The sequence below is a fragment of the Grus americana genome, chromosome 4 (genome assembly GCF_028858705.1).
Source record: "Grus americana isolate bGruAme1 chromosome 4, bGruAme1.mat, whole genome shotgun sequence".
NCBI classification, from domain to species: Eukaryota; Metazoa; Chordata; class Aves; order Gruiformes; family Gruidae; genus Grus; species Grus americana.
Window position 1 is genome coordinate 24452681 of NC_072855.1, and position 23165 is coordinate 24475845.

The 23165-nt window shown below is 36.6% G+C and overlaps 1 protein-coding gene across 4 annotated transcripts in view; it reads right to left on the reverse strand.

Moving 5' to 3' along the window:
* Window positions 1-23165, reverse strand: part of ARAP2 (ArfGAP with RhoGAP domain, ankyrin repeat and PH domain 2) — a 136546-nt gene that overhangs the window by 74723 nt on the left and 38658 nt on the right. For all 4 annotated transcript variants that reach the window (XR_008576948.1, XM_054824559.1, XM_054824558.1 and 1 more), the window contains exons 10-12: window positions 2421-2536; window positions 1073-1272; window positions 222-307 (exon numbers count right to left, since the gene is read on the reverse strand). Coding sequence is in view for 3 of the 4 variants with exons in the window: in XM_054824559.1 (XP_054680534.1) it covers window positions 222-307; window positions 1073-1272; window positions 2421-2536 (402 nt within the window). In the remaining variant the exon portion in view is untranslated. The remainder of the gene's footprint in view (window positions 1-221; window positions 308-1072; window positions 1273-2420; window positions 2537-23165) is intronic.

Consider the following 23165-nt stretch of genomic DNA (forward strand, 5'->3'; position numbering starts at 1 on the left):
GCTTGGAGAAATATTAAGAGAAATTGTACAGATGGTTATCAAAACAAAGGACCATTTTCAATGACACAAAGGTACATTATTCCCGGAAACATCAAATTTACTATAACAGCACGTTGTTTAGCAGCTATATGTTCAGTTTTCTTGTGAGTAAAGCGATAACTAACTCCTATTCATACAGTAGTTTTTAAGATAGAACAAAGAGTTAGAATATCACAACATACCTCAATAAGTTCATTGCTCCAAATGCTGGCATCCATTTTTAGGCTTCGCACCTTTGAATCTCTTGGTCCTAAAGATCTGTGCTGTCCTGAAAATCCAAGAGTATTTTTACTTAACTAAAGCACTTAAACTGGGTTTCTCTTCCGCTAAGGTAACAAAAAAATTTCACAAAGACAGATTTATTCCAACTGCTATTTTTAAAAAAGGCTAGGTTTGACATTTCAATATAAAATGAAAGCACCAAAAAACCCCCAAACTAGGAGGAAAAAAAAAAAAAAAGGCAGATTGCATTTGATAGTAATGAATAAACAAAGTAAGCTGTCTGATACTTTTGGGAGGGTTTGTTTTGAAAGACAGCCTAGAGTTAGAAATGACTTCCCTCAATCTACTGCTTAAGCACATATTTAAATATAAAACATGATAGAACTAGATTTTTAGTAGTATCTGAAAAAGCTATCCCTATTGGCAGTAAAATATGCCCCGATGTAATAGGATTAATACCCCAAATTTATATTCTGAAAATTGTTATCCTTTGGCATTGAGCCTTGCAAAAGCCAGCCACTTCCCACAAAGTGCTAGTGTGTCTTAATTTTCACTAATTTTGAAGGATTATTCCTCTGAGGGAAACCAATCACCTTACAGACCTGTCATTTACACATGGAAGTGCTTTAGAATAAGGATGACTTCAGTACAGAAAAAAAACCCCACAAAAACTTATGTTCACTTTTTGTTTGTCAAAACTTTCACAAGGATGGCACTGTAAAAATGAAAAAAGCCAATTCAAGGACATACACAGATATATGCAAATATGACATTTTGTAGAACCCACACAGCCTGTCATTAATTACTCTACCTGCGCACTTCTTACAAATGACAACACAGAGATTGATGGATGCCCAGTCAGGACTGGGAGCTTTACAGTCAGCACAGCTCCTGTTGGACTCATTGAACCAAATCTTCTCAGCTACTTCATAATCAGACAGAGTTTCTGCTATCGATTGCTGCAGTGCTTCAATCCAGTCTTGTTTCTCTCTTTCCGACTCTGCTGTAAAGCTGAAACAATTGACTTTTCTGTGTTATTGATCTTTATTTTAAAGCCCAATTAAGCATAGGCTGTAGTCTCTTATTTATTACATTTACACCTGAAATCACAGTCAAAAAATCTTCCTCTACACAGATATAAATACTAAGATAGAATGTATTATTTTGTATTTTTAGTCAATGAAAACTCCCTCTGTTTTTCTGTTCAGTTTTCAACAAAACCATTATTAGCATGAGATACATAGCTTTTGTAACAGGCAAGTTACGTCCCTGAGTTACTTTCAATCTTTTTATGTTACCACATACCAAACTTAAAGCCTGAACTTTAACAAAAGCATAGGTTGACCTAAGGAATCACAGAGACTTACTGAAGAATAAACAGCCCAAAACTGCTTTTCATTTAAATTGATCTTTTTGAAAAATATAAATAATAATAAGCAAACACCAACACGGTGGTGGCTTAGAGAGAAAGTCAAAGATCTAGCTATCTAACAACTAGCCACAGATTCAAATCATTGATCAAGACTAATCTACCTGCTACTCTAGTTGACTGAGAACGAAAGGAAATTCTTTGCTAACATTTAGCAAGCCCAGGAGAACAAAGCAATTTCTTCTTCTCCTGCATTACTGAGGTTTCATTTAAGAAACACTACAGCACTTAACAAAAGGCTTTTATTAGCATATACTTTTATTTTCTTAAAAACCATTACAAGCCACAGGATCAGCCAAAGTGAAACTTTCTACTGATTTCAGTGGAGGATATCTACAAGGGATGGCACATGAATCGTTCTTATTTTTGAATAAAATGCTTAATATTAAGTGGATGCAGCATTATTTCACTACTGCAGTTTACTATTCTTTTCAGATAAGAGTCAAGTTGTTGAAGTGACTTTTTTTTTCCTTCTTCCCTTGCACAGAATGAACAAAGAAGGCTACATAAAAATACAAATCTGTGGGCACAGGATGTCTAGACAGTGAGGTAACAGACGAAGCACACAGCTAAACAAAAGAAAGAAAATCCTTTTTTTAAAATGCTGAGCATTTTAACAAAAACATTACCTTTTCATCCAAACTTTATACGTCACTGTAGTATGAAGCAGGTATTTCTTTAGTACATTACTTAGTTGCATATTTTGTAATGTAAATATTAAAGTTCTCACCTAAAGCTTTTATAAGGAGTAATTATCTCAAAAGATTGCTTTGCAGTCCGATCCACTTGTTTTACATTTGCCACATTCATAGGGATTAAAGTGATACCAAATCCTGTCTTAAAATCCTAGGAAAAAGACAGTAACAGTTCAGGGTTTTATCATTCAAGAATCAAACATGTTTAGAACAATTAAATCCAGCATGGTCCAAAAATCCAAGGTCAGTATTACACATTTTGGCCACAACATGCAAGCTTCTCCTAATTCATCAACGGATAAATAAACCTATGCTAAATTTTGTCCAAACTCTACGCTTCTAATTGCTAGAATGACCTTACTTGATTGTTAGTAGGAGAAAACATGCATACTGTAACTATTAATAAAGGAAAAGGAAAAAAAAAGGTTAACTAACAGATTGCATTAAAACGTGGATCCAAAACTATGCAAGTATCTAGCTTAAATGATGCTTTAGTGACTAAGTAAAGTTAACACATCTAAATTCTTCTCATTAACAGCAGTTTTGCCTGCTTTTAAAGAGACTTTTAACAAAATAGAATATATTATGTACAAAATTCTGCCTTAAATGTATGGTTGCTCACGCTTCTGAACTAAGCATGTGAAACCTGTCTTTGAAAAAAAGTCCTATACAGCAGCTAAAATAGACAAAGGGCTATCTGTGACTCAATTATTAGAAAAATTATTAGAAATGCTAAGTATTTTTGCCTTAAACCAAATTATTTTTCCCCCCACATGGACATTAACACAGTTGGGAAATAAAATGTTCAGGGAGCTCTTGTGAGGCTCTCTCAAATGCATGCATTTTGGAAACACTGATAGGCACATATGTTATTTCTGATTTATTCGGATCACCATCAGTATATCCTTCTTACACTGATTTAGATGTTCATCTAATGGTAGTCACTTTCGCAAGTTTAATTTCTGGAAATATTAGCATACTTCTTGGAAACAGTAACTGCATCAGAAACAAAAACAGACTACATCACCCAAACAAATGCCAAATCCTTGTCTTTTACCATCTGCAAGATGTTCACTAAGTTACATCTCACATAACAAGTAGTTGGGTATGGGCTGATAAAAAAAACAAGCACTGGAGGGGAAAACCTTCAGAGTTACCTGCCTGTGCTGAGAGGACTGTTTTTCTAGTAAATACATATTTAAACCTACATAATTGACAAGTCTGTCTTCATAAGATTTTCAAATTTTGTGAGCATTAAAGCTCACATGGAGAAGATACTTCACAAAACTCTTCACTCGCCTATTTAAGGTATGAGCAAATAAAACTATCATTTTAGCCACGATTGATAAGGCTAAATCTGACATAAAACACACATACAGGTCTATGCACAGGTGGAAGTGCTGATTTTATCACATTAGGGTAACGAAGGGCATTGAAGAGAATTATGCCCCCAAAGGCATTATTGGTGTCCATTTTAAGCCAAGATTTTTTAAATGCCATCATTTCCACTAATTAAACACAGTGCAGGATAAGTCAGCTAATGTTTCCTTGCCAGACTACTACTAATTCTTTTTAACCTTCTGTTACCTTTGACAGTAACAGTGTGGAACCCAGGTGTGGTTTTCAGCACAAACCTTTATGAAAAGTAATAACGTTTCAGCAAGTACCCTGGCTTAGCCACTCCTCATATAATGTATTTTTTAATATTTGTACCTTTCTTCTACTCTCTTATCCTGTAACTTAGACATTTTTATTCTCCCCCTCACCTTTAGCCCCTAACCCCATTTTCCTATAAATCAATCGTTTTCATACTGACACATCTACCTTAAAACAGAGCAGAGAGTTCTGTGAAGCCTACACAGTCCCTAATTCATCCTCAAAGATCAGTTCTATGAGAAAGGAGTGGGCAGAATAATCTCTTTTCGAGTATGAACTTGACAGCATTCTCTGTAGCAATGAAGCATTCTTAAAGTCAGACATCACCAGTGAGAAAAACAGAAGCATGAAATATAGGGCAAAAAAAAGTACTGAGGATAGAAAAATACCAAATTTTTATTTGTATTGGCAGCAATGTCTTAAATCAAATGAGTAAAATGAAAAAAATAACCTTTAGCTTTCTAGAATTAAATGGTTTGCGCTTCTGAGATGTAAATTGGATGCAAGTTTCATCTGCTGGTTTCAATTAGTTCAAATAACTGGCCTTAAGAAGTCCTGATATTTGAAGGACAAGTAACAAGACTATACTTGTACCTGAATAACAGTGCAATGCATTCTTTGTTTAGTAAGTAGCAGCTGAATGACTGCCAGAAGCCATGGTTAATAAGAGTTCAATATGCTCAGGTCCAGGTTAGAGTTTACTGAAGGTAAATGATGAGTAATGAAGACAACTGAAATAATAACTACCATAGTGAGCCAGATCAGAAGTTCATCTAGTACAGGATCTTTCCTTTAAGCGCTTGCTACTGGCAATTGTCATAAAAAGAATGCAAATAAGAAAAGGTACATTCTCATCTTCCCAAATAAGCTTCCACCAATCTAAGGACTTCCAGCTCAGGAAGTTCCTGGACAAACAGTTGCAGGCAAGCCATCATACTAGCCACTGACAGCCACATCCTCAAGGAATTTAAACAAATTCATGCTTTGAGGCCTCCAAAGCATTCTACTTCATAAATTTCCCAAACACTAATTGTGCAAGTAGATCCTTCTGTGCATGTATGTTGGTGATTTTTTTTTTCCTGATAACCAAGAATTTCATTACACGATGTTAGAGAAAAGAAATGGTAACTAAATTTTATTCATCTACCTGTTCCATATCATTCCTTCTTGAAAATGTCTATCCTATATTTCTTTCAGTTTCTTCTTTTTTATGCCTTCAAACAGCTAGCAGAGCCCACTTTCCTCAGAGCAAAAAAGGGAACAGGCTGCACGGAAACACCCTGCAGGGCAAAGACAGCACACATTTCACAGAATCACAGAACGGCAGGGATTGGAAGGGACCTCTGGAGATCATCTAGTCCAACCCCCCTGCTAGAGCAGGATTACCTACAGCAGGTTGCACAGGATCGCGTCCAGGTGGGTTTTGAATATCTCCAGAGAAGGAGACTCCACAGCCTCTCTGGGCAGCCTGTTCCAGTGCTCGTTCACCCTCAAAGTGAGCAAGTTTTTCCTCATGTTCAGATGGAACTTCCTGTGTTCCAGTTTGTGCCTGTTGCCCCTTGTCCTGTTGCTTGGCACCACTGAAAAAAGTCTGGCCCCATCCTCTAGACATCCACCCTTTTAATATTTATAAGCGTTGATCAGATCCCCTCTCAGTCTTCTCTTCTCCAGGATAAACAGACCCAGCTCTCAGCCTTTCCTCACGAGAGAGATGCTCCAGTCCCTCATCACCCTTGTAGCCCTCCGCTGGACTCTCTCCAGTAGTTCCTTGGCTTTCTTGAACTGGGGAGCCCAGAACTGGACACAGTACTCCAGATGTGTCCTCATTAGGGCAGAGTAGAGGGAGAGGTTAACCTCCCTTGACCTGCTGGCCACACTTTTCCTGATGCACCCCAGGTACCATTGGCCTTCTTGGTCACAAGGGCACTTTTGCTGGCTCATGGATAACTCGTTGTCCACCAGGACTCCCAGGTCCTTCTCCACAGAACTGCTTCCCAACAGATCAGCCCCTAACCTCTACTGGTGCTTGGGGTTATTCCTCCCTAAGTGCAGGACCCTACACTTGCCTTTGTTGAACTTCATTTGGTTCCTCTCCGCCTAACTCTCTAGGCTGTCCAGATCTCCCTGAATGGCAGCACAGTCTTCTGGTCTATCAGTGACTCCTCCCAGTTTTGCATCATCACTAAATTTGCTGAGGGTACACTGACCCTTCATCCAGGTCATTGATGAATGTGTTGAACAAGACTGGACCCAGTAATGACCCCTGCGGCACACCGCTAGCTACAGGCCTCCAACAAGACTCTGCGCTGCTTATCACAGCCCTCTGAGCTCTGCCATTCAGCCGGTTCTCAATCCACCTGGTGTCTGTGAGGACAAACACCAAACTTTGTTATACTGAACTTAAGAACACAGAACTAGGAAAGCACTCTAGAAATGAACTGCGTTAATATGAAAGTCTACCTTTAGCTGGAGCACCAATCCTCCAAAATTTGCACATGTACCCAGTGTATGAACTATCCCACTGAAGAAAAAATAAATATTATCATGTTTTAAATTCAGCAAGTGCATAAGAACTTACAGTGAATTTCAGCGTGACGAATGTCAGAAAGGTTAAGAAATCAGAAGTAAGGAGTATACTTTTTAGAACTGAAGGTGGTGGCAAATTAACCAATTTCACTGGTACATTAGAGTGAAGTTATTCCCATAGCTTGTCCAAACAAACTCTTTACGGTAACTGTACACCACTTGGCATAAACCAGGCTTTGTGAGCGACAGGTACACTGGAATCTAATTTTCAAGGTTCAGGATTATATGCTTTCAGGAATGCAGTCTTGTTCTCTTCTTCAGAAACAGAAGTGGGAATTGGTACAGGGAAGAAAGAAATGCTCCACTTCGAAAGATAAATTCATTCACTTTGAGTGCAGAAGAGGACAATAGGGCCATTCAAGCACTACGCAAAATGTACTGACAGCAAGACCAAGCAGTATCTTTTCAGAATAAGAATTGTCTTACCTCTACAGACTGAAAGCTCATTGTTTCAGATAGTTTAATCTGAATTAAACTCTTTTTCATTTGTCAAAGTCTAAGAAAATTCAAAAATGCACAGAGAAAGCTGAGGGCTGTTGGGTTTTTGTTTCTGGTTTTGGTGTGGGGTTTTTTTTAAATTATAGATATGTCTTAAATGTCTACATTTACATTACCTTTATGAATTTGAAAAGAAGTGGAAAAATGCGTTGACAATAAGAGCTTTTAAAAAAGCCCAAATTCTTTACAGATATAATAATACATCAAAAGTATTCACTAAACAACACAGTTAACTGAAGGCCAAAAATACTAATAGGGCAAAGTAGTTAACTATGAGATGAGTATAGGCTTTGTGGTAAGCTGCCCTTCCTTCCTGAAGGAGGAATTACTATAATGTGCCAGTCCTGCTGTCATTATCACCCGTCTGAAAAAGACATAACCTATGAAAACCTGTCATCTATATATAAACTGTGAAATTATATAGATCTTTTTAAACATACTTTTAATGAATATCTATAAAGTGCATATGAGTGTACAAAACTGCTTTCTCTGTTATGTATTATCTTTTCAGGGGCAAAAGCTACCCTGAGACAGACTTTACTACCCTTTCTTTGATTCTATTCTGGATGACATTCAAGGAGCTTCAAGATTAGTCTCATACCTTTTCTAATGTATCACCACTGTTCTACAGACACAGAAGTAAACACCAACGTTAAGGAAAAGTTAGGTACATGTATGAATAAAATCATGCAGCTACATCTAAAGAAGTTTAATTTGCAGAGTTGCTGAACACACAACTTTTGCTATCCTGTCTTAAAAAGACAGGCCTAGGCATCTTTCTCTATGGAATTCTTACACAAATCTGTAATCAGAGGCTGAATCTTGTGGCGCTCGGTTAATGAACAGACCTCCAAACCCACAAAACTACTACTCTTCTCCCTGGAAACTATAATTTTTCTTTGGTGGTTTTTTTTTATTTTCTCCCTTCCACTCAATTTTGCACTAGTAACACTCAGTCTGGCATTCTTGTTTAGTCAAACCAAAATTCATCTGAACACAGGAGTTCTAGAGCTGCTGCTTGTGTTCCTCAAGTTTTACTGGTTTAGCAGTTATAATGTCTTTGGATGTGCTGCCTTTAGTGATTCTAACATTACTTCCACTATATATCATGTACAAAGCTGATTAAAAAATCCAAACTTGCCTCAGGAAAACATCTCAGACAAAGTCAACAAAAAACCCAACCACAATTATAAGTTTACTCTTATCCCTCACATAAAAATTCTTGGAAATAAATCCCAAGTTTTATTTTAAAGGTTAACTAACTCTACTATTTTCACATTAGAAATATCAGTCTATATTTTTATCTCAGTTTTTTGCTGGAGGACTATGGGGATAACAGCAACAGCAGAGAAAGGAAAATTGCTGCCATGATTTCAAGAGAATATATTTCTACATACACACACATACATATCTAAATATATATTTGTAGCATATTTTTAAGTACAGAAAGTACAGAAGTACAAAACTCCGAAGTACAGAAATAGTACTGGTATGTGGTGGGAGTATAGCACTTTTGGAAATTGCTACATCAACTGAGTATTCTCACTGCACATCAGTTTCCTTCCTGTGAATTAAGAGATCACGGTCCCTTTGCTTTCTTTTTGTCTTTGGCTGTCAGATCTTGAAGTCATGCAATATTTAAGGGTGTGTGCACGCACACGCACACACAATAAGGCCCCAATAGTGGTAAGATGTACTAGATAATAGAACAAGAAAAATATACTACGTATAAACATATATATACACACACACATATGTATGTGTCTTTATATATGCACACATATTTTTTTTTTAAACATCCATTTTTCTTACCATCCTACCACTAATTTACAAAAGGCCCATCCATATTTCTGACACTACTCTCGTCCTACTGCCCATACACAGAAGATTCTTGACCTTTAATCATAGTATTTCTGATCAGAGTTCCAAAATACAAGCTGACACGTTTCCTTGAATTTACCTTTGTTATTTGCAATAGCTGTTTAGGTTTACTTTGGGGAAGCTACCACGAAGTTTGTGACAATTAGACTAAGACTTATTCCTGAAAGATCTGAGAGTTCCCTTAACAATTTAATATGATTTAGACTTTTCCTTCATTCTAACCCCATGACATTTGATTCCCTTCAAACAACCAAATTATTCCCAACAGATTAAAAGCCAGTAACTAGAATCCTTCAGATAAAGTAAGCATAGTTTCTCTCCTCTCCTCCTTAATTGGAGGTATATATTTCAGCCTTTAGCCTTTCCAGCTAATAAGGAAGGCTAATTTCTGCAACAAAAAGGTGGGAAAATTTTTTTCCATGTTAATGAAAAATTAAGACATATTTATGTATTAGAGTTTGAGAAACAATGATTAGTAATGCAGAAATTGCTTTGATGATATTAATTCTTCTCCACAAGTTTATATTGATTTCCTCTCCTTTTAAACTATACTTAGGCTTAGCCTCCCCAGTTACCTTTCATCATCTTTAGAGACTTACATCCCTCATCACAGCCTAAAATCTTTTAATATAGATTTTAGGTGAGTTACATATCATGGATTGGAATAAAAAACGCCATGAGTACAGACATATGTACGCTCTCTTTCATTTTTTCCTAATGAGGTCTCAAAATAAAACTGCACTGAAGCATATAGTATATAATTAGATACACACACAAAAAATGATGTTGAAAGAACATAAAGTTTGCCAACTCAAGCCCTGATGAGCAAAGAGATGCTAGAATTCAAATTGTCTGTGCATGTTAATTCTGTAGCTTCATGCTCATCTGTTATGATGTGTGAGGTAGTCACATCATCAATTTTAGGTTCTTTATTTAGCTAAGCAACATTCCTGCATCCCATAATAGAAGCACTTGAAAACAATTCAAGCTATTATTGCAAAAGATTTTGTAATGACAACCTGACATCTTTAATTTTGGAAGTTAAAAAGAAGGTATTGAGGTGCTGGAGTGCATCCAAAGAAGGGCAAGGAAGCTGGTGAAGGGTCTGGAGCACAAGTCTTACGAGGAGCGGCTGAGGGAACTGGGGTTGTTTAGCCTGGAGAAAAGGAGGCTGAGGGGAGACCTTCTTGCTCTCTACAACTACCTGAAAGGAGGTTGTAGCCAGCTGGGTGTTGGTCTCTTCTCCCAAGTGATAAGCAAGAGGACAAGAGGAAATGGCCTCGAGTTGTGCCAGGGGAGGTTTAGATTGGATACTAGGAAAAAATTCTTCACTGAAAGGGTTGTCAATCATTGGAACAGGCTGCCCAAGGAAGTGGTTAAGTCACCATCCCTGGAGGTACTTAAAAGACATGTAGATGTGGTGCTTAGGGACATGGTTTAGTGGTGGACTTGGCAGTGCTAGGTTGGACTTGATGATCTTAAAGGTTTTTTGCAACCTAAACGATTCTGTGATTCTAAGGAAGAGAGCAAAAGGTGAGAAGGGCCACTTAGATTAGCTCTAGTCAGTGCCATGCAGTAGGCTTGTTTGCAGTGGAGTGTATTTGATATGCTACTGGTACACATCCTGCTCCACATCATCACATTATAAAAAAAATCCAGTACATGTACTTTGAGATGGCTCTATTATGAAAGCCAACACATAAGTGGGGACAACTACAATATTTGTTTTAAAAAATGCATTCCTGACTAACACTCTAAGGTAGTTACAACCTTAGATGTTGGTTACAAATCTCGCTATTCACTTACTACAGAAGTAATTCAGAATCCTCACTTCAGCAGCTATGTGTGTGTATTTTGCAGTATCAATACAATTTTAAATCACTTGATTATGCACCATCAGGCCCATGCCTTGCTTGTTGTATGGGATGGATCTAGGACACATGAAGATGAAAGCCCCTTTCCTGTATAGGCTCCAAAATAATAAAAAAAAAAGGATCACATAATTAAAGTGACTGAATACTATCCTGGAGAGTTAGCTCTTATCTTTGCCTTTGCCAATTTCCACTCAGTGTAAATCAAAAGCCTTAGCATACAGTCATTTCAATGTACATTTTTCATTTCCTAGTACCTGACTTTATGCTCTAGGGTTTGATTTGCAGAACTGCTGAGCAACTGGAACGTCACCTGAAACCTATGAAAGCAGTATTTTGAGCAGGTATAGTTTGACAGAAAACTATTCCCTCCCAATCCCCCATAAAAGACAGAGAAAACAGAGAATGCAAAATATATGGATATTTGAATCATTCATTCTGTTTCTCAGAACTGTATGGTCATATGGAGGAGGCAATCATGTTTCTTTACCTAACAGGAACTGATGAAAAATAAATTAATTTTTGTTCCTCAAATAGCCAAACACAGCAATTACTGATCATTTCCTCACAGCATATTCCTTCACCAGCAAAGGATTCTTTCTGTAAGGCACTTTTCAACAGTGTGCAATAAAAAAAAGGCACAGGTTACTCCATGAAAAGAAATTAAAATTATTAAACAGTTAATAAGTAAACAATGCACTGAATGAGGTAGTGATCCTTTGGTAGAAAATAGTATATTATAGTATCTACTGCACAATATTAAATTGTATAGATATAATTGGATTAAATTAAGGTATTAGAAATAAGCCTAGTTTTCTCATGTTTAGAGTGGGTGCACAAATCTGTAATCGTGGTAGTATTATTTCACACAGATCTTCTTTGACTTTTCACAGGTTTTCAGCAAAGTTCTCCCCAAAAATGAAGTTTACATAACCACAGGAGCATCCATCTCCCCTCCTAACCCCAACTAAGTTTTTACTCTCATAGATGTTTGCCTTCAATCAAATTAAACCTAATAGCAGCCACTGAATACCTCAGGTCTTAACAAGATATAAGGATTCTAAGTCAGAGCAGAGGACATAGACTCTAAGTTTCCTCACCCCCTTCCTCTCTAGTCCCAGAAGGAAAAGCTTTAGTGTATGGTCACAGTGAATTAAGACACGATGATACAATCTGGAAAGAGATATTCAAAGACAACAGCTACAAATACATACATAAATTAAAAGCTTCCATTTCTTAGTCCTCAAAAACAGAACAAGATGACGACAACACAGAGGAGAGGAAAAGTTGTAATTCCAAATATTCACAAGTTTCTCAGTTGTGCAGAAACATGCTGAAAGGGAAAGGGGGGAAAGAAATCCATGCTGCAACCATGCCTTGCCATTACAAATAATTTGTATGCATGCCATTTAGTGATGGTTCAATAACCTTTCCATTGTTTCTGAAACAATTTGTGTGAGCTGTTGCATCAACGTAAGGAACTGAATTCTATGTAAAGCTGTACATTTTAACAGAAAGCAATTTAAAGCTATTACTGGAGAGTTCATGACTTAAAGGTACCATAGTCATTTGCATTGCTGCTTTAGAAAAATACTGAAAGGACTGAATTCAAGTATTCTACAGTTCAGAGTTCAGCTGAGGTACAGAAAGTGTGATTCAGACCATACTCCATTCTGCATGCACATGCTTTCTTTTCCTTGTCACTCAACATACTAGGAAAGCAACAGTCTCACATCTGAGGCACAGAAGACAAAATCAAGCATCAAAAGCAAGCTGGTAACATTGCAAACAAAACCTGCCTTGCTATCTTCCAAAATACCCTGACAGATATCAGCCAAGAGAGACAAAACCACTCTCTTTGTTGCCAACCCCACACCCGATGTGAAAGACAAGAGCAGACAAAGCTCCAATTTGAACAATTATGGTAACTCCCTTCCAGCAGGGCTCCCCTGCAGCATGGAGCTCATTCAGAAATCAGCATCTTATTAGCTGCCTGGGCTACGATCTTTACTTTTCCTGCTTCATGAAACATCATGAGATGACATAAAGATAGTGCAGCCAAATAAACACGTAAATAAAATTCAAAGCCTGTCATGAGCAAGTACAGCCTATATTCAAGGCTTTCACCTTTATTTCTATTCCAATGGCCATTTATAACATTGCCTCATATTAAAAGAGACTATAGTGTTCCTTAAGATACACAATTCATAACACATGGAAATTCATTTCATTTCAGAGTTCATTTCTTGCTACTCGCTTCACACATTTCTCATGCCAAAGGGATGCTAGTTTAACATACGTGAAACCTATTACTACCTGGAAATTCCTCAATTTTCCTCACTTCTGTTGTTAAACCCCTTCACCTGCCTTTTTTTTTTTTTTTCATTTAGCTGAAACAGGTATCCCTATAGCCACCATCTCGAACACACACAGAGTTTTAAACACTTCCCCTGTAATGAGCACCCAGAGTACCTTGTGTTGATACAAGGACATTTTTAAACATAGCTATTAGTATTAAAATTTTAAGTAGCCATCTGGACTGTTCTTTGGAAGTGCTTCACAACTGGAAACCTTCTTGGAAGATTTATCAACACTCTTCTCTGGAGACCAGAAGGATCTGCGTATTTTAAAAGTACCACGTACAGTTATGGTTTTCTGAATTCACATCTTTATAATTTTCTTGCTGAAGTTTTACATACACACCAAAGACCTTGTTTAAGTATTCATAGTCCAGACAAACTGCTAACAAAGTGTTTGAACTCCTAGAGGAAGGACAGATTGTGAACATTTTTGTGATATTTTAAAATCTAGAACGGTGGTCATGTAAAATTGATGAACCTCTTTATAGACCTTTTTGTACAGTTGTCACTGGACAATAGAGAAAACTGGTACCATACCCCCACCGGCAAAGATCCCCTAATCAACCAAGAAAACCTCCGTATAATGGTGTTACTGCTTTTCTCCAAATTTACCTGTGGAGATAAGTAAACATGACATTGACCTATAAAAAGTATTGTTGACTAAGCACAATGCTTTTACTTATCGACTGCAAACAGTAAGGTGCTAAGACAATTAGGCCTCACTGCATATATAAAAACTTATTTTATTCACTACCTCCTACTTTGATAAAATAAAATTTAATTCTCTGATATCATATTTCACAAGTAAAAATAATTTATAATTTCTCCTTCAGTAAGTATTAGCAAAAGTGACATTTCCTGATGAAGAAAGTTTTCCAAAGCTTTCTGGATGAATCTAATCGCCAAGTAATCCACAAAATTCAAAGTATTTACAAAGGACAATTAATTAAAAAAAGAGTTTCAACGCTTTTTAAAGTGCCATCCAAATAGAATTAACTACGATGGACATTTTCACATTTAAAAAAATAAATAACTATGGCTTTCTGAATACCATATATTCCAAACATACCCCATTTTATCATAATTGGATCACTATGGGATTTCTCTGTTGATGTTAAAACTAACAGTTCAGATTTCTTATCCTATCAAACTGAATGGCCCTTCTGAGATGACGCAAATTGCAACAAAATACACAAAAAATCCCTTATTAGGAGTTTTTCAATGAAATATGGAGAGCTCTGGATTGCCTTAACTACTTTTTCCAGCTAGGGAGATTTTAGACACCTGCTGCTCACAGAGCCATGAAGAGAAAAGTTTCACTTCAACAACTGACATTATGATCTTCAATTTAAGAGGAAAAAATAAGCTAAGGAAAGCACAGACCCACACAAAACCTTTTGGCCAGATGGTCTAAGTTCTCACCTGTAAGAAATATTCACCCTATCAAAAAGGAGACATTAAACCCCATCAAATTTCAGATTTTCTTAAAATTTGAAATTCAGAAACTTTTGAAACATTTGAACCAACATAGCAAAATAAAGTTTCTTCTTATGACAGACATAAATACATATTTAATAGAACTCTATTTTGAGTGTGTGCATGCATACACAGTAACTTGAAGAACGTGCCTCAGACTCCACGGAGATACAGACATTTTCTAGAGGCCAATGTAAAGCAGCAAGTTCCCACTAACGGCTAGTATCAGAAACCTAAGGAGACCAAACTATGATTTGTGAATTCTTCCTGCTTCTGTAATATTTACTCTAAAACAGTGAAGAGACAGCAGCACCAACAGTTTTGCCACACATTCTTCTGTGCCTGGACCAAGAGAGGGCTGATGCCATGACAACAGCAACGCTGCACAAGGGCTTTTGATAAGCAGGAATTTTCCTAACCCAGTCAGTCATTTCAGCATTTTCTCTCCTGGGAAGACATCCTCCTTACATTTAGTTCAACCAAAAATAGTGTGGGGGTTTTTGTTAGGTTTTTTGTTTGGTTTTTGTTTGGTTTCCTTTTTAAAGAAAATATTTTCTTCTGCTGGCTTTAGATTCACACATACTAATCTGTCTTTAGGAGACAAAGAAAGATGAAAATAGCTGATGTATGCACAGAAAGTATTTTGATTTTTCATAAAGCAAAGTCACTAATGCACACATATACAGCTACTGCTTAGCAGCTATTCCCTTTCATATTTGCCTAGACTTCTTGTCACGACAGTCATGATTCCACATAAAGAAAATGCTTTAGTATAAAAGTAAATATGTAAAAGAGTTTCACAAATCAATGAAGTTTACAAATAAGCAATCTACTTTTCACTACTTAAATACTGTAATGACTGGAGTCTTAAATGCTTATAGAGTTTACCGAACTAGTAAATCCATGACATGTAAGTTTTATTATGAGTTCATATAAAAGCCATTGCCATTTGTTTCAGTGATTAATTTTTTTTTAGTTTTGATTTTACAATGATTAAAGCTAAGAAGGGCAACCATCACAGCTACACAATTTAACCAAAGAAATTCACAACCCAAAGAATAACCCCATACAATTACGGAGAAGCTATTCAAATATTTTTATGATTGTCAAAAATAAAACAAAGGTCCAGCTCTAAAACATCTGCATACTCATTTTTCAGCACTGGGTCTAGAAACATAGCCTTACTGAATCAAAATGCCTTTGTTTTAATTAACGTAACAGTCTAAATTTTTTATGAATATCAGTGTTCCTAAACTCAAAAATTATGAGCTAGAAGCATGTTATGTAAAAATCAAGTAAATTCAAGCTTGTAATGAAATTATTTTCTGTTAATGAGAAGCAAAGGCTAACACCAAACAGAAAAATACAAACTGTTTGTACAAATACGGAATAACCATACTCTAAAGAAAATACTACGGCAAATGAAAAGTTAAAAAAAACCAAAACAACAAATCCCAATCTTTAAAAAACTCCACAACATACTCCTTTCAAATAGCTTTCATACTCTGCGCTCTTAACTAGAGACCTAGTTGGTAGAAAGAACACTACAAATTACATGATCTTTAACAAATTATCTCCATTTACCACTTCTACATTTCCCTTCTGTTTGTTTCACTGAGCTTCCCGTTGTCAAAGTGAACAATACAGGAAGGTCTCATCAGACCCAGAATAAGCTACAGACACACGGCTCCCTTGTAGCGTAATGATTCCACCTGTCTCCTGCATTCTTTTCACTTAGGTCTCTCACTTCCATCCGTCTCCTCATGCAGTGAGGAAACAGATCTTGCTTACCCGAATTTAACGAGAGACTGCAAAAGCAAAACTTGCCAACAGCAGTGTTAGCTCTGTTTCAGAGCACATTCTTTGGGTGGGGCAACAGGCCTTGATCGCTACTGAAACTGTTCTTCTAAAACCATTAATGAACTCTGAGTAACATAGCAAATAGAAGCTTATCTAACTTTCACATTTTGCAAGTTTACAAATTTGTTTCCTCAATGCTGCGTTAGAACAGCCTTCATAAATCATGCAATAATAAAAAATAAGAATTATTTTGAAACATACAGATATTGCTATGTTCAGTTAAGGAAAGATACCTTACAAATCAGAGCCTAGTAAAGCACAGCACCTACAGCAGCAATTTGTTCATGGAAAATGATGAAAAGTGAAGTACTGATTTACAGTCTGACCTAGACACCAACAAACTGAACCCACTTCAAGTCATGGTGAAGTACAGCTATAAAAAAAAGCTGTTCTGGCTCATAACTGAAGGTATGCAGGTGTATCTCATCACACAGATGTTGCAGCAAAATTCCAAAGGCTTGATCAAGATAACACTGTAAAAAGAGAATCTCACAAACAGTAAAATACAACTAGAATTAGAATTATAAAAATTGCTCCGTTTCAGGATATTCAGAAACTCAGCAGCAGCATTTTACCCATCGTGGGTGGGGATGCTTGTAACATGCTACAATGATTTTTGAGAACAGAAAATCTTCCAGAAATCTTTCTATATTAGCAAGAATGGACAACTGCAATCTGCAAACACACTGAAGTTAGAAGAAGGTATATTTTCCCAGCATGACCATGCCATTTAAGAAACTAGGACAAACAAGAATTCAGTAATGAAACAAAATACTGGACTAAAATGAAAAACTGGCAACTCTGACATTAACAGCAAAGCTCCAACTGACATTCACAGAGCTAGAGATTCACCCCAGGTATCCGTGTTAGATCCCGCAAACAACAGTTTTCCTTAAACTGTCCTGTACATACTGAAAATGCATCTTTAACTTTCCCATTTAGACAGACAAGCAGCTAGAACACAATCTGCACAGGCCTCTTAAGGTTAATTTTAAAATACATCTGCATGCAGCGTAGGAGAACGAAATTTAGGTCTGCAGATGAAAGACCTGCACAATTAGAAGACCTGAACAGCCAGCATCACAGAATCATGCAGAACTGTGACGAGATAACATCTTCTGGTTTTGTACCTACAGTGCACTCTATTAACCTTTATTTTTTCTTCTCCCTGTAAAATTCCAGTACAGCTCCACCTGCATATATTAAGAGATATTTTTCTGATATTCCAGACCTCATCAGTGAGAGAAGGATGAAGAAATAAAGCCTCCAAAACAGAGCTTTATGTAGATGTAACCCTTTTATTTCCATATTAGCATTTATCGGTGAGAACACAAATAGAGACACACAAGTTTCACATCTAAACTGCTAATTGTACGCATTTACCACAAGCAAGTGCAAATGCCTTAGATCATCCTCAAACCAGGCTTCTAAGCTTTACCAACTGTACATTGTCATTAAATAAAACAGAAAAGATAAAGCAAAGTTGTGTATCATCCTTTTTTAGCTGTAGAAGGAAAGTTAGAAACCTGTAAATACTTAACGCACAGGAATGATTACAGAGCACACAGAAAACACACAGAGAAATAGCCGATGTATTTATGCAGGGTGAAATAAGATCTGTCTGGATAAGTCACGTAAAATGGCAGGTACCTCTGATGTGTGGTTGGTTTGTTTTAAACAAATTAAGACAAAAGATGCCAAAACCCCCCTCGCTTCTTTTTGTGAAAAAAGAAGTGCAAGGTGAAACAAACCAACCTGGAAGTCTGAATCCATCTCCCACCTGGGCATCAGTGATGACCAGTCAGCACTGTCTCCTTCTCTTCTCTTATGGCTACTCAGGACTAATGAATTTTGCCTTGATCAGTTTCTCAACTTTCATTATGACCCCCATCTCCTGGCTCATCAGTTTTCTTGCAGCCCAGTAAATTGGCAGCTGCTCAGTTCCTTCAGGGGAGAGAAGCGAGAGTCAATTGTAATAATGGGCTGCAATTACTCCTGTGTTGCAGGAACTGAGCTGCTGTTGCTGACTGCTGTCATTTTATCTGCCTTTGAACTTCTTTATGACCCCACGGCAAGGAATTACAGCCCTCGGCTGGAAAAAACATCACACCTCTCATCGTCACACAACGTCCTGCAGAGCCTCTCAAACAAGTGCCAGACAGGCTGATTGTGGAACAGGAAGCAGTACACAAAGCAATATTAATTATACTAATGCAGCCACACTGCTTCAAGACCTTTTTCAAACCTCACTCATGACTCTCTAACACAGCTCTGCATACTGGACTTAGACTGTAGACATGTGTAAACATGGACAAATGCAGTATAGTGGATATAGACTCCTCTCTGCCTAGATGCAAATTATAGAAACCTGTATAATTTGAAAATATTGGACAGTACAAGACAGACAATTTTCCCATAATCAAAATGGAGTCATATCCAATGGACAGCAGTATTTTTTTTTTTAATAGCCTAAGTCATCATAAAGAAATGGACAGGAGCTGTAATACTCCCCAAAAGGATTGGCAATTGTCAATAATTAAAGTGTTTATCTCCATAAGTAAAACAGACTCATCAGCCATTGCATTCTGTGGCTCAACTTCCCCCCCCCCCCCAAAGCAACTTTTATTGGAAGTACTGCAGAAATACAACGCAAAGGTCTCCAAAAGACACACACACACAAAAAAAAACCCCCAAACAAATAAAACTTGTTTGAAATGCTCAAAACATACTAATGTCACAAGGCATCACTTAAAATACAAACATGATTATTTCCACCTTTTATTTCCTGAATCATTTGTTTCCATCTTCTCTGTTATTAAGCTGAATGTATTTTCCTTCTCAATCACTGTCCAGGCCTGTTCACATGGTCCTCCCGCTGCCCAGTGCCAATTGTTTTGGCAACTTTCCACCTTAAGTGAAGGTCGCAAAGCTTGATTTTTGCTACAGTTCAGTGCATGTAACGGTTTTCAAACATTTCTTTAAAAGTGTTAGATATCAAATCAATCATTCTGGCGGATTTCAGGAGAGGTGGTGGGCAGGGTGGGGGTGGCCCTGACCCACATGCTGAGATGGAAGTAACTTTTAAGTGATGTTTTCTGGAAATACCTCTAAGATATTGACTTTTAATGAATGAGTCTTAAAACATGCCATCGCTAACAAGGTATTATTTTGCATGCAAACTATTTAAGAAGGATAATTTCAGTTAACAACAATGGCATTGAATGTGTTTCATGAGGCAATAATTCAGTTTGAGTTGATTAAGTTCAAATTTGTTGGCCTAGTAATTTATTAACCAGGGACAGAAATTATTGCTGAGAAAGCACACTGGGGTATTCCCCACATTCTTACTATGTTATAAATCATAAATTCCCTTCCTTTTGCTGTAAGGATGGTGCATTTATTTAGAATAAAGTTTGTAGATATAAGATACTGGAGTAAAGAAAATAATGCTTTGTTATTATCTGAACAATGTCATACTGCTCCAAACAATATAAACTCGCACAAATGAAAAACAATTTAAGGTCCAAAAGATTAAAATGTCACTAAAGCTACAATGATATTCTCATTATTTTAAGGATCATCTTTATAATGCTTATTTTACACTATCCACTTTACATAACTGATGAAAACTCAAATGACCTAGTTATTTAGTAGTCCAATAGCAACTCCAACCTGCTCTCCCTCCACTGCCAGCAAAGACACTGTTCACAATTCCAGTATACACTGTGCAGAAAACAGTTCTGGAGCAAGTGTTCACTGTTTGATTAATTGTTAAAAAAAAGGGTGGGTGGTGTGAAAGAATATGAAGGGGGGGAAAAAAAAAAGAGAGGGAGGATGACTACAAATTCTGGGCATCTTAAATTCCAGTGGTCCTTACTCTGATGAACTCCAACAGAGACTGTAGTGAGACCACCCAATCTTGAAAATCACCATGAAGTAAAACACAGAAATCCATGATTCTCAAAACAGTTTTCTTTATGAACACTGTGCTCTTCCTGCTTGTTCAGCTACTGCAAGTTAAATGCATTATGATCAATCACCTGCTTTTAAGTGCTTGGGGTTCTAGACCTTACAGTGCCAGTTAAAAGGCACATTAATGAATTGCAGGCATACTCTTTGGTCTCTTGCTGCTGCATGCTAATCCATTTTATTTAGTATTGAAACCAAGGAGAACCTTTTAATCATCATAATGCAACTGCTAGTGCTTATCTGATCATACTCATAGAGTAGGCAAATCCCAAGGTCTTCAAGAATATTGCTTTTCCACTTCAGACTGGACAAAAGAATAGTCTCACCTTTCTGTTAAAGTTTAGCTTTTGCAGAAGGATATCCATACAACTTCGCTCTTTGTCATACAGACAATGTACCAAAAAAAAATAATAATCCTTTTGTGATATTACTTGCCTGAGCTCTGCCACACCAATTAAAGATTAAATTCATAAACTGCATTAGTTAATTGAGTTGTAATAGATTTCTGAAATGGTAAGTTGATAACAGAAGATATAAGTTAAATAATTAAAATTTGCAATGGCATATCATAGTATTTTTAACCAATCAGAAAATGGATTTCGCATACACTATCATAACATATGTTTGTACCTATGTAAGTTTGTGGAATGAACACTTCAGTGAGAAGATGTTGTCTACACTGCCTCAGAAATGCTCTGCTCTTCACTGTGGTAACGGCTTTGTAACTTTACATAAATATTAATATTTCAGCTATACTAATTAGTTTAATACCTGAAGTAAAGGATGTAGGCTGAGATTAAAAAAAAGTAATCAGTGTTGCCACTGTTAAAGTTACTTCTGTCCCAAACACAGCAAACGTATAGAAGTAACAGATGGATAAGAAAAATGTGTTTTACGTTGCCCTCAGTTTAAAGGAGAAAAAGCAAACCAAAGCTACTGAGTAGTTCTTCAGCATGTCTCCTATGAGAACTGATATGTTTACAATTAAACAGGAATCAACTAGGTACACAATGACATTTTAGCTGCATTTAATTCCACAGCATATAGAGCAACTGAAAAAAGAGAGATCTAACTATTTTCAAAAGCACTGCTTTTTTTCAGTTTCATTATCTTCTCAGACCTTCTTGGTGCACACACAGAAAAAAGAAAACTCAATTATTGGAGTGTATATATACATATAGATGCACACACAGATTATACAATCTTTCATGTCCATTGAATGCAGAAATAACTTGTTCATGTGATTTAAAATAAATAAATGCAGGCTTGGTCTACTATTATAAGTGAAAGTACACACAATGATGCTCTGCCTCCTTTATTTAGGGCTTTTGATCCAATAGATTATTTTACCATGGGATTTGAAGCCAGGCTAGTCGTTCTTAAATGCAAGTAACATGTATACTGATGGATAATGCTCTCGGGTAATTGCAGTACTCAGAGGAAAACGATTTCCCCAATACTGCATTAATAGTGTTATAACCCTATGACAAGTAGATCTAAAACCTTCTTCAATTGTTTACAGATGTACTGTGCCACTCTAAGATCTTTTTTCTTTGTAATATTTAAACAAATCCTACTTTTCTTCACTGTTAATTTTCACATGATCAAGGTAGCTGGCTGTATACATATTAGTCATCCAGAAAGCTTGACTGAACATTACTGAGAAGCTGCTAATTTTGTCATTTTCCTTCCTCCTTCCCTATCTTCCACCCCAAACCAAATTAATCACAAAGCTTTTGATCATTGTGGAAGCTTTAGGCTTTCTACCATGTTTCATAATTGCTTTAGGTATAGTTCCATCTCAATGAGATTTTAATAGCATAAAAACAAATGAACAAGAAAAATAAAATCCTCATAGAGCCAAAGTTTCACTACATACAGAAGACAGTAACATTAACTTTTTAATTTTTCTTTGATAGAATTCCTGTTTATGTCCTTCTTCATGTTCTTTAATAATCTCTTCAACAACCTAGAACAACATACCACAAAATTATTTTTGAATCTGAAATGCAAATGTTCTCTGTAAAGGTGGTCACTGACACTTTTTTCACATCTGATTCAATCACCTTACTTTAATAGCATATTATTTTAAATCCATTTTTTAAATCTTTTTGGAGTAGGGGTGCAATTAGTTTAAAACTGAAATAGTAATGGTCAGAACAACAACAAACCTTTCTGCCACTCAACATAACTTCCTGTAATCACTCATTTTGTATTGCACAACAAGCAATAAAGGACATTTTTAAGCTTTCTTACAGAATTCAAGTTATTTCCTGTTTAGTTGTTTCTGATCTCATACACAGCAATTGATCTCTGCCATGGTTTTGAGTGAAGAAGATTGGAATTAATTTCTTGCCAATGAACTGCTGGAAAATTAGGAATATGCATTAATCTATCATCCCAGCTACAGCTTGATGCAAACAACTGTATTTAAAAGAGGCTGGATCATTTGCTTCCACTTCAAGTCACGAATGTATCAGCGTATTTGATCTCTAAAACAAAAACTTTTTCTGTCACCTCCACCTATTTAAGGCATTCCGGGCCACGCTCATTCAAATATTTGTAAACATGTTTGATCATAGTCTACACCATCAATCAAGTAGAAAACACTTTCTTTAGAGAC